The sequence below is a fragment of the Dermacentor albipictus genome, chromosome 2 (genome assembly GCF_038994185.2).
Source record: "Dermacentor albipictus isolate Rhodes 1998 colony chromosome 2, USDA_Dalb.pri_finalv2, whole genome shotgun sequence".
In the NCBI taxonomy this organism is placed as follows: domain Eukaryota; kingdom Metazoa; phylum Arthropoda; class Arachnida; order Ixodida; family Ixodidae; genus Dermacentor; species Dermacentor albipictus.
Window position 1 is genome coordinate 58,194,374 of NC_091822.1, and position 13,197 is coordinate 58,207,570.

Consider the following 13,197-nt stretch of genomic DNA (forward strand, 5'->3'; position numbering starts at 1 on the left):
CTCAGTGCGGGCAATAGTATTCGTTTTTAAAGCAAACAAAATTGGCCGCCTATAAACGAGGAGAGCGTTTGATTGGTCAGTTTAGACAACCCTGCAGATCACCGCCGGATGCTTGCATCGGCTGTTACGCAAATTTGAGGTCAGGAGATGGGAATAAAAACATACCGATGTAGGTTTACGTAATAGGGCCCCAGCAGTCACTTTATTTGCGTAGCCCAGGCAAGGACCATGCCCGCTCGTCTAGTCACCATTACCCACGCGGACTGCCCTCCGGCTTCTGCGCTCGCGCCATTATCTCGGCATGGCAGCTGCCACCATTGTTACAGGCTGCGCCGTCACGTGTTATGACAGCGGTTCCGGGTTCTTCGATTTTTTATTTCGTCAGCCCAGAGGGGAAGGGGGACGGAATGTGAGAGGGGTTAGGTGCACCCCACCTGCACCACTAAGGTATGGCAGGTTAGAAATAGGAAATCAGAGGATTGGTTTGGAAGATTGTTGCGGTTAGGGTAAGGAATAAGAGGGAGTATATACAGGAGAGAGGGGAGGGGGAGGAGGTCGGTAAAGGGAAAAAGTAAAAGTTAAAGGGGGACAGTTGTCATCTTTACAAATGCCTCCTCCCGTTGTCAGACTAAACGCCGCACGCAACAGCAGCGGCACATCAGGGAGGAGCTATGCGCCGATCGTAACTCTCTTGCATGCGTAATCATGGGACCGGCAATATAAATTTGGAGTCGGATATCTCGCAGCACATGCACGCTAGAAGAATTCTTCCAACAGATACTGTTTAGAAACACGACTGCCTGTAACTTTTCAATACAGGCATAGCCACTTACTGCACTCAACAAGAACTTAATTATTCAATTTTAATTAAGTGTGCTGCTGACAGCGATAATTATGATCTCACTTTGTGTCCCCCTGGCCACATAACTTATTTGCACAGGTGGTCCTGGCGTGCCTCCGAGTGCCTAATATTAAGCCAAACATAAAGCTCCATTTAGAACACCCTGTATGTCTCGCTCACACATAAGGTTTCTTTATCGCTACTTTCAGACCAAAATTTGCGAAAAATTTCTGAATGGTCATCTCGTATCTGAAGTAGTGAAGTATATGATGTAGTCAAGGCTGGCCCAGTCTTGTACAAGTTTGAAATGAGATAAAGAAGCAAAAACAGAATTATTTATTGTTCAGCATGCACTGAAGATTTGCTGAGGAATAGAATTAGCGCTTTTGTGGTCTTTACATATTGACTATTTCAGATAAATACAGCACGTACTAGCTCTGACGTGACAACGCGTTTTAGCTAAAGAAAGTTTGCCTTTTACTTTCTATACCCGATGAATATCAACGTAAAATAGAGGTGGCGTGCTGAAGACATTTTAATAAATACATATTATCTATGCAGATATACTGAATATTAAGTTTGATATTGGACCTCGGGTGCTTAAAAAGATTGGCTCTTGTCGCTTCTGAAGGTTTTCTATATTTCTTGTTAGATTGCAAATTACCCTCTAACGTATCTTATACGGCGCTGTTACTCGCCTCTAACAGTCTGCAGATAGAAACATCTATACTTCTCTATCCAGATAGCAACAAATTTCTCTCAAGGAAGAGAAGGGAGCACAGGATTACGAATTTTCACATTACATATGCCGACACGTTAGGTTGGAGATGTGTGTTCCCAAAGACAAGCGTGATGCTAGATGTTTTATTAGTGTTTCCTGGACATGTTAAAACACGGAAAATTTTCGCGCATGAAAATTAAGCTAGTGTAACAAAAATCATATGTAAGTGAATAAGCAAAATAAGCTCGTCGATATAAGGAAATAACATATAAACGGCTATGCTCGCCCAGTAACGCTTACCTTTTTGCATCGCGGAGTGTTCTTGAGGCTAGGTAGCGTTGCACCATTACCTGGTCCAAACCCGCCCGATACATCCACCCCCAAAACAGTCCGATGAGGTTTGACCAAAGGTTCTCGTCCTGAGTCTAAATTGTATCTGGTAGGACAAAGTTCAAGAAATCATGACGTGCATTGTTATAGAATTTTTATTTTTCTGCGGGTTACGCTTTCTTCAAAAAGTTCGTAAAGCTGAATAATTATCAGGTTAACGGGGTTTTAGTGTTGAACTATTGTAGCTTGGTGGTTGAAAGTGTCACTTAAAGTACCTTCAAAATGTAGCAAACCAGAGGACTAAGGAAATATGACGAGCCAAAGATTTTCTCAGTAGGTCAGATAATGTACGAAAATGATATTAATTAGGCGCAGTTGACGTTAAACAGCGCACCTACTGAGACAAGTAGGCAGAAGAAAACCAACAATTGGAGGACGCTTAAGCTTCGCCTTCAAGAGTGGAACGCGACAGCGTTCCTATCGATCCGCCAAGGGGTGCAAGACAATGCGCTACGGCGCAGGGATCACTTACGAGGCGCCCCGCATCGGACTTTGCGGCCACCTATCACACGGAGAGCGTCGAGCAACGCAGCGTTCGGCGCGGCAACGAAACGTGCGCCTGAGCAAATGGAACGAACCAAAGAACTCGGAGGGGGAAACGATCTACGCCTGCCAAACGTCGTGATCGGCACGGGCAGAGAGATAGATAGATAGATAGTAATCTAAAGAAAGGAACGGCGCTTGATTCTGCAACCCGCGTGGGAGCACGGCGAAGCGTCGTCAGGGGAGAGGGAGTCGGGGCCGGTCCGCGCACAGCCCCAATGCGCGCATGGTGCGCCACCTGTCGGGGCAGCGCCGTACATTGAGAGGAGGGGGTCTTCTGTGTTTGCCGCAAGATGGCTCTGCGTGTGCGGTAAGCGCAGAAGAAATTTAGCGGAAACGTACTTCGCTACTCGTGTAAATGCGACTTGTGTAAGTTACATGCTCATAATTACCGATATACACCGCAGTATAACTTTCTACGGCACGTTTTTAAGGCAACACCGCGTTCACTAGAAGCGCGTTTGCACCGCTTTCAAGCATCGAACTCGTGGCTGAGTGGTAGCGTCTCCGTCTCTCACTCTGCAGACCCTGGTTCGATTCCCACCCAGCCCGTCTTGGAAGTTGCTTTTTATTTATGAAGTGCCTGCCGTGATTTATCGCTCACGGTCAACGCCGCGGACGCCGACACCGACGCCGACGACACCGGCTTTTCTGCGACACGAGCTCCTTAACGCTATCGCGTTAAAATAAAGATGAATTGCTATCAGAAACGCTAAAAATATTACAGGCAAGAAAGTTGAAGCTGTAACTTCCACAAACAAAAAATAGAAAGAGAGAGAGAGCGTCAAGTGGTATGGGAAGAGCAGGAGGTTGACCGGAGAAGGTTCTGGTTTGCTATGATGTACTGGGGGAAGGGAACAGCGATATGAAAGACAGAAATACGGTGAAAAAATCAACAGAGGAGCTTGGAAACATGCCTGAGAACTAGTCTCTCTAATAGGCCACCAGAACGCAATATTTTCAAGAGTGCCTTGACTGTCCTGTGGTGGGAGAACTGTATGGTTAGGCATTCCAGGACTGTCTGCTCCGAAATTGGCCGGTCGTCAAGTCGCGCCGGCGCGGTCACAAGTGACTGCTTCTGTGCACTGTATCAGATACAATGGTACAGAGTTTGTTCGATAGTTTCTTCGTTGTCGCAGTGACAACATGCAGTACTACCTTGTCTTTTGATGCTGAAATCGAAGGCTTTTGTAAAAGCGACAAAAAGTCCCAGCCGGTAAGGAACCGTCGCCTCGGGTCGGGATAGTCGAGGATAGTCGGGATCTTTACGGGAAGCACTTCAAGGTCGTCAGTGACCACCACGCTATGTACTGGCTCGCTAACCTGAAAGACTCCTCAGGTCGCCTCGCTAGTTGGAACCTGTGACTACAGAATTTCGACGTCACCGTCGTGTATAAGTCAGGCCGAAAGCACACAGACGCCGACTGCCTTTCGAGAGTCCCTGTTGAATCCGCCCCATCCTGCCACGATGACGACGATGCCTTCCTTGGGCTCGTAAGCTCTAACACCTTCGCACAAGATCAACGTGCCGATCCTGATCTATGCTGTGTCGTTGACTATCTCGACGGCAAGACCGATTTGGCGCCAAAGGCATTCAGGCGCGCACTTTTGTCGCTGTGCTTGCGCGACAACGTCCTTGCAAAAAAAGCGGCATACCCACTTGTCGTGCCAGTCAAGCTACCGCAAGAGTTTTCAGAAGCGTCTCACGATGAGCTGACAGCAGAGCATCTGGGACTCACTCGAACTCTCAGAAGAATCCAAGAAAAGTACTACTGGCCCGGCCTGAACGCAGATGTCGCACGCAACGTGAAAACCTGCGGAGATTGTGAACATCGGAAAACACCGCCTAGAAGGCCAGCAGGCCTCTTGCAACCAATTGGGCCACCATGGAAACCGTTCCAGCAGATGTGCTTGGCCCCTTCTCGACGTCTACTTGCGGGAACAGATGGATAGTGGTAGCAACGGACTACCTCACGCGCTATGCCGAGATAATGGCGTTACCATCAGGAAATGCAATCGAGGTCGCCAGATTCTTCGTAAAGAACATCGGTCTCCGTCATGGTGCACCCGAAGTTCTTATTACCGATAGAGGTACGGCATTCACAGCAGAACTTACGCAACAGATTCTGCACTTGAGCCACACGAGCCATCAGTGCACTACAGCCTACCACCCGCCGACAAATGGCCTTACGGAGCGTTTAAATAAACCCCTTTCCGACATGCTCGCCATGTATGTCGACGTCGGGCACAAGCCTTGGGACGAAGTCCTTTTGTACGTGACGTCCGCGTGCAACACCACGCCACAGGAGACAACGCAGATGACGCCACTCTAGCTTGTCTTCGGTCGCCAAGTCGCCACCATGCTGGATACGATGTTGCCTCACGTCGAAGACGACAACATCCATGCAGACGTTGCCGACTTCCTTCAACGCGCGAGGAAGCTCGCCCGCTCACCCGAATGCGTATTAAAGAGCAGCAAAACGCCGGCGCCCGACTCTACAACCTACGACGACGAGACCAAGAGTACGCACTTTGTGACCGCGTTATGGTTTGGACACCGATTCATTGACACGGGCTTAGTGAGAAGCCCCTGCGTCGTTACTTCGGGCCCTACAAGATAAACTTGGGCCGCTAGTCTAGGAGATCCCATGGAGTGACGCAGTCAAAGCGGCGTCGCGCGCGACCTGAGATGGTCCACGTCGCGCGCCGCAATACGTTTTTTGAGCGTTAGCGGAATAACGGACATTTCTTTTTTTTTCATTTTCCATGCTTGAGTGCATGCTTACAAGTTTCTTGTTTTCTTTAGCATGGGGGCGATGCTTTTTCACGAGGCGGTAATGCCACGGGCGTTTATTTCGTCGCGAGCGACGCAGCTCCCTTCGCTATGACGCGAGTGGCCTCTCTGCGACGCAAGTGGCGTCGCTTGACGCGTTTCTATGGTCGACGCCAAACGTATAAATACGGGGCCACCACTTGCGCTGGCTGTCCGATGAACGCCCTGGGCGCGCTTGCTGCTTTCGCCGTTACGGAGTTGTTCACTTGCTTTAGGGCACAAATTCGCCCAATAAACTTTCTTTAAGTTTACTGCCGACGCAGTGCCCCTTTCTGTCTGCCTGCGTGCCAGGCAGCTGACCGTCACCTACATGTCAATATGTTCATTGAAAATAAAAGACACATACCGCAATGAATGGCTTTTTCTCACGATTCTTTTTGTTTTTGTTTTATTAGGTTGCATACTCAATGATTTTATATTTTCCATATTTTTCTTGCTTTTTTGGATTTCTTATTTGGTCTTCCACTTGACTATCGCTTTATGATTGCTATCATGTACGGTCAGTGGCTCTGTGGCGACTCTGGAAAGGTTCTTGGCCAATGTGAAGTCTATGCAAAACCGATGACGCGTCGTGGGCACACTGTTGCTTGTGTAACATTGCAGAAGCACTCCAAGAGGAACGCCACGAACCCCTTTGCGTCTGGCCGAGAACGTCTATGTTGAAAATTACCCGCAATCACGATAGAACTGGAATCGGTATGGGTAATGCAACCATAGGTGCATAAGCTTGGGGTATGCGGCACTATCTTCATCCGTATAACGTGCCATTCCCGCTTCTTTTCATGATGGTGTTCTTCGTAAGTGCACTATTCTAGCGCAGTCTCCCCCGCACGTGGCATACTCATTCTACGGTTGGAAGGCAACGCAGATAAGCTTACGTAGTTTGCCTATAGAGCGCGTGACGTCAAACCGCAATCCACAATAAAGAGCGTTGATTCCGGTTTTACATTTTTTGTTACCATATTTTTTTTATCGCCGTGCGTTTTGACACGTCTCACCGTTCAATGCATCTGCGGCGTACCCGGCGACACGCGTTTGCTTTATGCTTGAGCTCTTTTGGCTCTGGCGTGCCCACCATCTTGTTTTTTACGCGACAGCGTTAAGGAGCTCGTGTCGCAGAAAAGCCGGTGTCGTCGGCGTCGGCGGCGTTGGCCGTGAGTGATAAATACCAGAGGCACTTCATGAACAAAAACAACTTGCAAGATGGGCTGGGTGGAAATCGAACCAGGGTCTCCGGAGTGTGAGACGGAGGCGCTACCGCTGAACCACGAGTTCGATGCTTGAAAGCGGTACAAACGCGCCTCTAGTGAATGCGGTGTTGCCTAAGAAACGAGCTGTTTCTAAGGCTCAGGCGTGCGTCGCTTGCTCAGGCGCAAATTTCATTGCCGCACCGAACGCTGCGTTGCTCGACGCTCACCGCGTCCGATGGGGGCGCGTAGTCGCTGCGCCGTAGCCCATCGTCTTACCTCCCTTGGCGGGTCGACGGGAACGCTGTCGCGTTCCACTCTTGAAGGCGAAGCTTAAGCGTCCTCCAGTTTTTTGCCTACGCACACAAACCGCCAGGACATATATTATAACAGCTCCACTGTAAAACAAATGCTATGTAAATTTGTCACGCGGACACAGGGAGTGCACACAGGGAATGCACATGCAAATGTGCTTTAAAGCACCCCAGCGTCTAGATGACTACGGAAGCGGCCACCCATAAGATCCACAATGTTGTATTCGCCGTGGTAGCTTTGCTGCTATGACGTTGTTCAATGTCGCGGGTTGACTCGCGACGGCGGCTGCCGCATTTCGACAAGGGTGAAAGGCAAAAACGTTAGCGTACTAATATCTATAGTTGTGATTCAAGTGATACGATGTAATTACCTGCCGTGGCTATAGTGTTGCGCAGCTAAGCACGACCCCGCGCGGTCATATCCCAGCCACGGCGGTAGATATTAAATGGAGACAAAATGCGTTAACGCCCGTGTACCCTCCTTTCTCGTGCTCGTTAAGGAACCCCCCCCCCCCCTGGTCAAAACTGATGCTGAGTCCCCGACTTCTGCGTGCCTCATAATCATATCGGTAAATAATGACTTTCTGGGGTTTACATGTCAAAAATGAATTCTCACACTGTATGCGATCCACATAGCCTTTTAATATACCTAGCCAAATCCATTCCCTCCGCAGTTCCAAGCAGCCAGTGACAGAGCGATCGGTAGGCAGCCATGTTTTATTCTTTTCTGAACGAGGCAGTCTTCGGCTATTCCAAAAACGTTGCAGTTTTATTAGGCATACTAACATATCTTTAGCACACACACATCACTTTGAGGTGCTAAGTGTTTGCAGTTTTGTGAAGTCGCGTGATATGAAGGTGAAGCGGAGAAGTCCGAAAAATTTTGAGCCATAGCGGAATAATAATGCGAAAAAGGCGTAGATTCGGAAGGAATTTTGTTCGGCCTAACCATGCGTAATCAGTGTGCAGAGCTCATATGACATGGTTATATTTGGTGGTTTTCGCTAGGTGGTGTGACAGACAGGCTAAGTCGGTATGGTCAAAAATATTTTAATGCAACGGTCGCGGTCTAGTGTCAGTTATGCAATACAAACTGATTGGAATAGCTCCTTGCACGTTAATCGCGCTCACAGCCGCCTGCTTTAGCTACTTGAGATGAGAATATATATATATATATATATATATATATATATATATATATATATATATATATATATATATACATGTTTTATATGTACAGGGTGTCCCAGCTAACATGCACCAAGGTGTTGAAAGAAACCTATACCTCTTGCAAAATAGAAATCGCGTGGATGTTGTTAGCGTTTATGTAAACTTACAGTACCATTTTTTGCGCGTATTTTTTGAGTAATTAGCCGAGATAAATTGAATAACTTTTTCAAATATAGCTTGAAACGTTCAGGCATCAATGGGAAATTTGTGGAGCTCCACAAATATTGCCCAACCCAGGCACTTCCAACGAGATAGGCTTATCGTGGCTACTTTTATTCGAGAAAAACAAAAGCCCGCAGAGTTTAAAATATACCACGTGACAGCGCGCTCTCTGCACACGAATGTGCCGCGATTACAGCGCTCGCATGAGAGATTTGTAAAAACATCGCCAGCGCCGCGCCCTCCCTTCACTTACGGGAAAGGGCTTCAACGATGGTCCGTAGACTATACTTCAACTTTTGCTCGTCTCTCACATTACCGGCAGCGGCTGGGGATGCCGCTCCAAAAAAAGCGCTTCGTCAGCAGCCAGTCGCGCCTGTCGCCGAAGAACGCGCCATTATAAGCCGTTTATTCCTATATGACGAGAAGAGCAATTTTTTTTTCCAGCGTTCCAGTTGATGCGGAATAGAAAAAATACACACAAAACATGCATGATACATCTGGAAGCTGGGGTGTTATAACGTAAAATTATTCCAAACTTCTCTGTTCCAATTCTGCAATTGGTCAAAAACTGTTTTGGACCACTCCCACTTCACCTGTCTGTCACGCGACGTCACGAAAACCACGATTGCTCCCCATCTGATATGACGTGTACACACTGATTATGCAGAATTTGACCGAACGAAACAAAAAAATAGTTATTTCTGATTCGACGCCTTTTCGCCATTAGCCCTCGGCTATTAGTCCAAAGTTTTTGGGCTGCACCCACTTGACCTGCGTCTCACGCGACGTCACAAAACCGCAAAAACTTACCCCGTCAAAGTTACGCGTACGTGTTAAAGAAGCACTAATATGCCGAACAAAACTGAATTTTATTCTGAATAGCCGCAGGCTGCCCCATTACGAAAGGAATAAAAGATGGCTGCCGCCGGTCGCTCCGCCACTCGATACTCGCCCCTGCCGGAGAACATGGGTTTATTTGCGTATAATAAAGCTTTCCGCGTGGCCGTGTAATGCTTTCGAGAACTTTCGGCACGTTTACGACCTCGTTCTGCCAACTCTTCTTTGCTGAGGATCTGTTTTAGCGTCCTTCTTAAGCTTCCGTTGCATGCCACCGCGATTGTCGACGAGCCACCGCAAGCTAAGTAAGAGAAAGCGGACCAATCGCAGACGCCGGCACCACCCTCTTCATCCGGTTATCGATATTCAGTGCAGTGGCTCGGACCCATCGAATCCCTCTCCGCTTCAGCATGCTCCTCGCCTCTTGTGAGCCAATTAGCGAAGGCAAGCAGCTCAGTGCAGGCAATGTTATACGTTTTTCAAGCAAACGAAAGTGACCTCCTATGAACCAGGGGACCACTTGATTGGTTTGTTCAGGCAACCCTGCGGGTGACCGACCAAGGCTTGCGTTGGCGGTTAGGCAAGTTTGACGCCAGGAGATTGGAATAAAAACATATTGGAATAGTTTTACGTTATGCGCCCCCTGTGCGAGAGAGAGCATCATTTGTTACAACGCCACTTTTCTTCCAAACTGTGCTAGCGGCTACATACATGTGAGCTCGACTGCCTATTACTGTCGTGGCACGCAACCGTTTCCAAGAATTTGTTTGCAGTACCTAAAAGCATGCCGTACTCAAGCGAGCAGAAGGCGGACGAGAACGTCTCGGCTACGCTTAAACAGCGAATTCGTCATTGCTCTTCGACGCACCCTTCGACGCATATTCGTCGATCTCCGGTTATCTGGTTGTATATCTCCGGTTATATAAGTGATGTACGAGTTACGCCAACATTTTGTCACTCAATATTTCTTAAATAATTGAAGAGCGTTTCTGAGGAAATTTGTGTTTTTGCGTTTATTATTGGTGCATATTACACATGTAGTCAATTGCTATGTATATATATATCTCCTGTTCAATCGCTGTTTGCCTTTGTGTGGGCTTTAGTCAGGTCGATTGCCTCTAAAGCGACTTTTACTTGCAGTCTCCCCGATGACTGATCGAAATAAAGAAGTTTATAATTATTATTATTATTATTATTATTATTATTATTATTATTATTATTATTATTATTATTATTATTATTATTATTATTATTATTATTATTATTATTGTTATTATTATTATCTTACAACCACGCAATGCGCGCGACTTCTCAGCCGGCTACGTGAAATTACCCCATCCTTCGATAGCCATCAACATATTTCTTGGCCGTACCAATACTGTATTATATAGCATTTCCGCCAAACCACGCACCCCACTCCGGCAGCGTCCTTACCGTGTCTCTGGTTGTGAATGTCGTCCCATTTACGAAAAAGTGAGCGGTATTTTCTGCGTGTAATGATCGAGCCGTCCCATAGCCTTTGGGCATCTTCGATCACCCTCGCAAAGGTGGATCTATTCGCTTCTGCGTTAATTACTGACGTCTTAACAAAATTATGCGGAAAGAAGTAAGTCAACTACCGCGCATAAACAAAGCACTGCACTGTTTGAAACCTGCTGACTGCTTTTCCTCTTGTTACTTGTACTCCGTATATTGGGAAGTCCCCATGACGAAGGCTGATTGCTCAGAAACCGCCTTCGCCACACCAGACCAATTATACGAATTTAATGCCATGCCATTCGGCCTATGTAATACACCCGCTACTTTCGAGCACATGATGGACATTATCTTGCGCGGTATCGATGTATTCCGTACCTAAATGATTTTACTGGCTTCTAGCCTGATTTCCCAATTGATCTCCAACAACTAAGTGAGGCATTAAGCTGTCTTACCAAGGCTGGTCTGCAGCTTAACATCGCCAAATTCTTCTTTGCTGCTCGTAAGCTTCAAATCTTAAGCCGTGCCATATGCAAAGAAAGCATGATTCCACATCCGGCGATACGCCGTGTAGCTACGCAGTCCGCCAAGCCTGCCAACGTGAAGACTCGACGCAGCTTGGCCGGCCGATGCTCAAATTTTCACCGCTTGGTGAAAAACTTGGCTATGATTATCGCTCCTTTGACTCAACTTCTTACTGGAGACAACGCACTATCTCTCTGTTCCAAAGCACGTGACCTCACATTCACGGCCCTACTCCGTCTCCTCTCCTACCATGCTGCAATATTTTTACCCTGCTGCCTTAACTGAAGTCCATACAGATTAGATGCCAGCGAAGTCGGTCATGGCGCCGATCTAGCCCAAATAAGACTTGATCCTAATGAATACGTCGTTGCTTATTCTAGCCGCCCCGCGCCCCCGTAGGCGGAGCTAAACTACTACGTTACTAAAGAAAATGTCCGACAATTACAATACTCTGCGATGCGAAAGTTGTGCGCAGCTCGATACAAGTTTTCGTTTAGCGATATATTGAGGCAAAGAATTTCAAACGGAAATTGCCGCACCGACTGGCAGTAGGCCGGTTTCGTCAGCGCATTTGCAGAGGGATGGGCAGTATGGGAACGCCGGCACAATCAGCTGCATCGGAGCCACCTATGGCAGTGCCACGAGCGCGTACGAGTGGTTACGCCCATAGAGTTTCCTACAAAAATTACTAGAGGGAACTCTGGCGCTAGTGTCTACGGGAGCTACAATGGGAGCGCTTCTCCCAGCATGGGAATTATGGGAAGTGCATGGATTTGCCTAAACATCGTCTTTTTGGCTTCAAATGGCTTTGTGACTTTGTAAACTCGTCATTTTCAACAGCATATGGCGGAATAAATAAACATAATTAAATTTGTCCGACGGCAGAATTCGAACACAGGGACTCTAGCACAGAAGCCTGATATTGAAACCATTAAGCCACGGACGCATGTACCGACACGCGAATGAAACGCCCTTACGAATTTATCGCCGGCATGCCGGTGCCTTGAGACGCTTGGCGCGTTTCGATTTGGCCACCTGGACAAGCTCAATCGTTGCAAATAATAGGAATTGTACGCGTTCCCAGCGTCTTCTGCACTTCGAAGAATATAGATCGCGCCGAAATATACGTCAATAAAATTTATATAGCGTAATATACAAAGCCACAAGAACGTCTGAATCCACAAGCACGAAGATCAGACAAATCCATGTACTTCCCATCATTCCCATGGTAGGACAACGACAGCAGCGCCAGAGTTCCCTCTAGTAATTTTTATCGGAAACTCTATGGTTAGACCGAGGGACGTTGATGAGCCAACTGCGGTAGAAAAGTACGAACGCGCGAGGAGTGAGACAAGCGCGTTCACGTGGTTACGCCGAGGGACGCCGACGCTCAACCTAGGCATGCGCACCTGAGTACTCCACTCGAAAAGGTGGCTTTATTCATACTTTGGGCACCTACGAAATGTGGACATAATTATTATAGCTGCCCATTTCATTTGGTAACAGACCACCACCCGCTATGCTGGCTCTCCTCAGTGAAAGTCTCTTCTGACGGCCTGGCACGCTGGATGGCGGAGCAGGACATCCGGGTCGTGTACTGCGATGGACGCAAACACACCGATGCCGATGCTCTCTACCACTTAGAGCGCTCTACTAGCACAAAAAGAAATCATATTGCATAATATCGAAAACAGGCTTTTGACACTTGCATTATATTTGGACTTCAGTAAGGCATTTGATCGCGTAAGTCATGAATTATTATTAAATAAGTTAAAATGCTATGAATTTAGAGGAATCTCGCTCAAACTTATTCAGTCGTATTTGAGTGCGCGGTCTCAGTACGTTGAAATAAATGGCTTTAAATCACGCACACAACCAATTAAAACCGGGGTGCCACAAGGCAGCATTCTAGGGCATGTATTGTTCTTATATTACATCAATGACATAATCAACATCGACGAAGTTTGCAAATTTATAATTTATGCTGACGATTGCACACTATTTTTTACTGGAAGACAGTTAGGTACTCTCGAGGCACTAGCTGCAAACACCTGTATAAGCTTCGCGATTGGTGCACTAAAAACAATTTAACGCTAAATGAAACAAAAACAAAATGTGTCCTTTTTCGAGCACTTGGC

The 13,197-nt window shown here is 47.2% G+C and overlaps 1 protein-coding gene across 3 annotated transcripts in view; it reads right to left on the reverse strand.

Moving 5' to 3' along the window:
• The window catches only part of LOC135901889 (putative sodium-dependent multivitamin transporter), a 92,568-nt gene extending 86,876 nt beyond the window's left edge, over window positions 1–5,692 (reverse strand). For all 3 annotated transcript variants that reach the window (XM_065431718.2, XM_065431717.2, XM_065431716.2), the window contains exons 1-2: window positions 5,675–5,692; window positions 1,863–1,998 (exon numbers count right to left, since the gene is read on the reverse strand). In XM_065431718.2, the coding sequence (XP_065287790.1) occupies window positions 1,863–1,936 (74 nt within the window). In that variant the 5' untranslated portion in view covers window positions 1,937–1,998; window positions 5,675–5,692. The remainder of the gene's footprint in view (window positions 1–1,862; window positions 1,999–5,674) is intronic.
• Window positions 5,693–13,197: the final 7,505 nt, after the last annotated feature.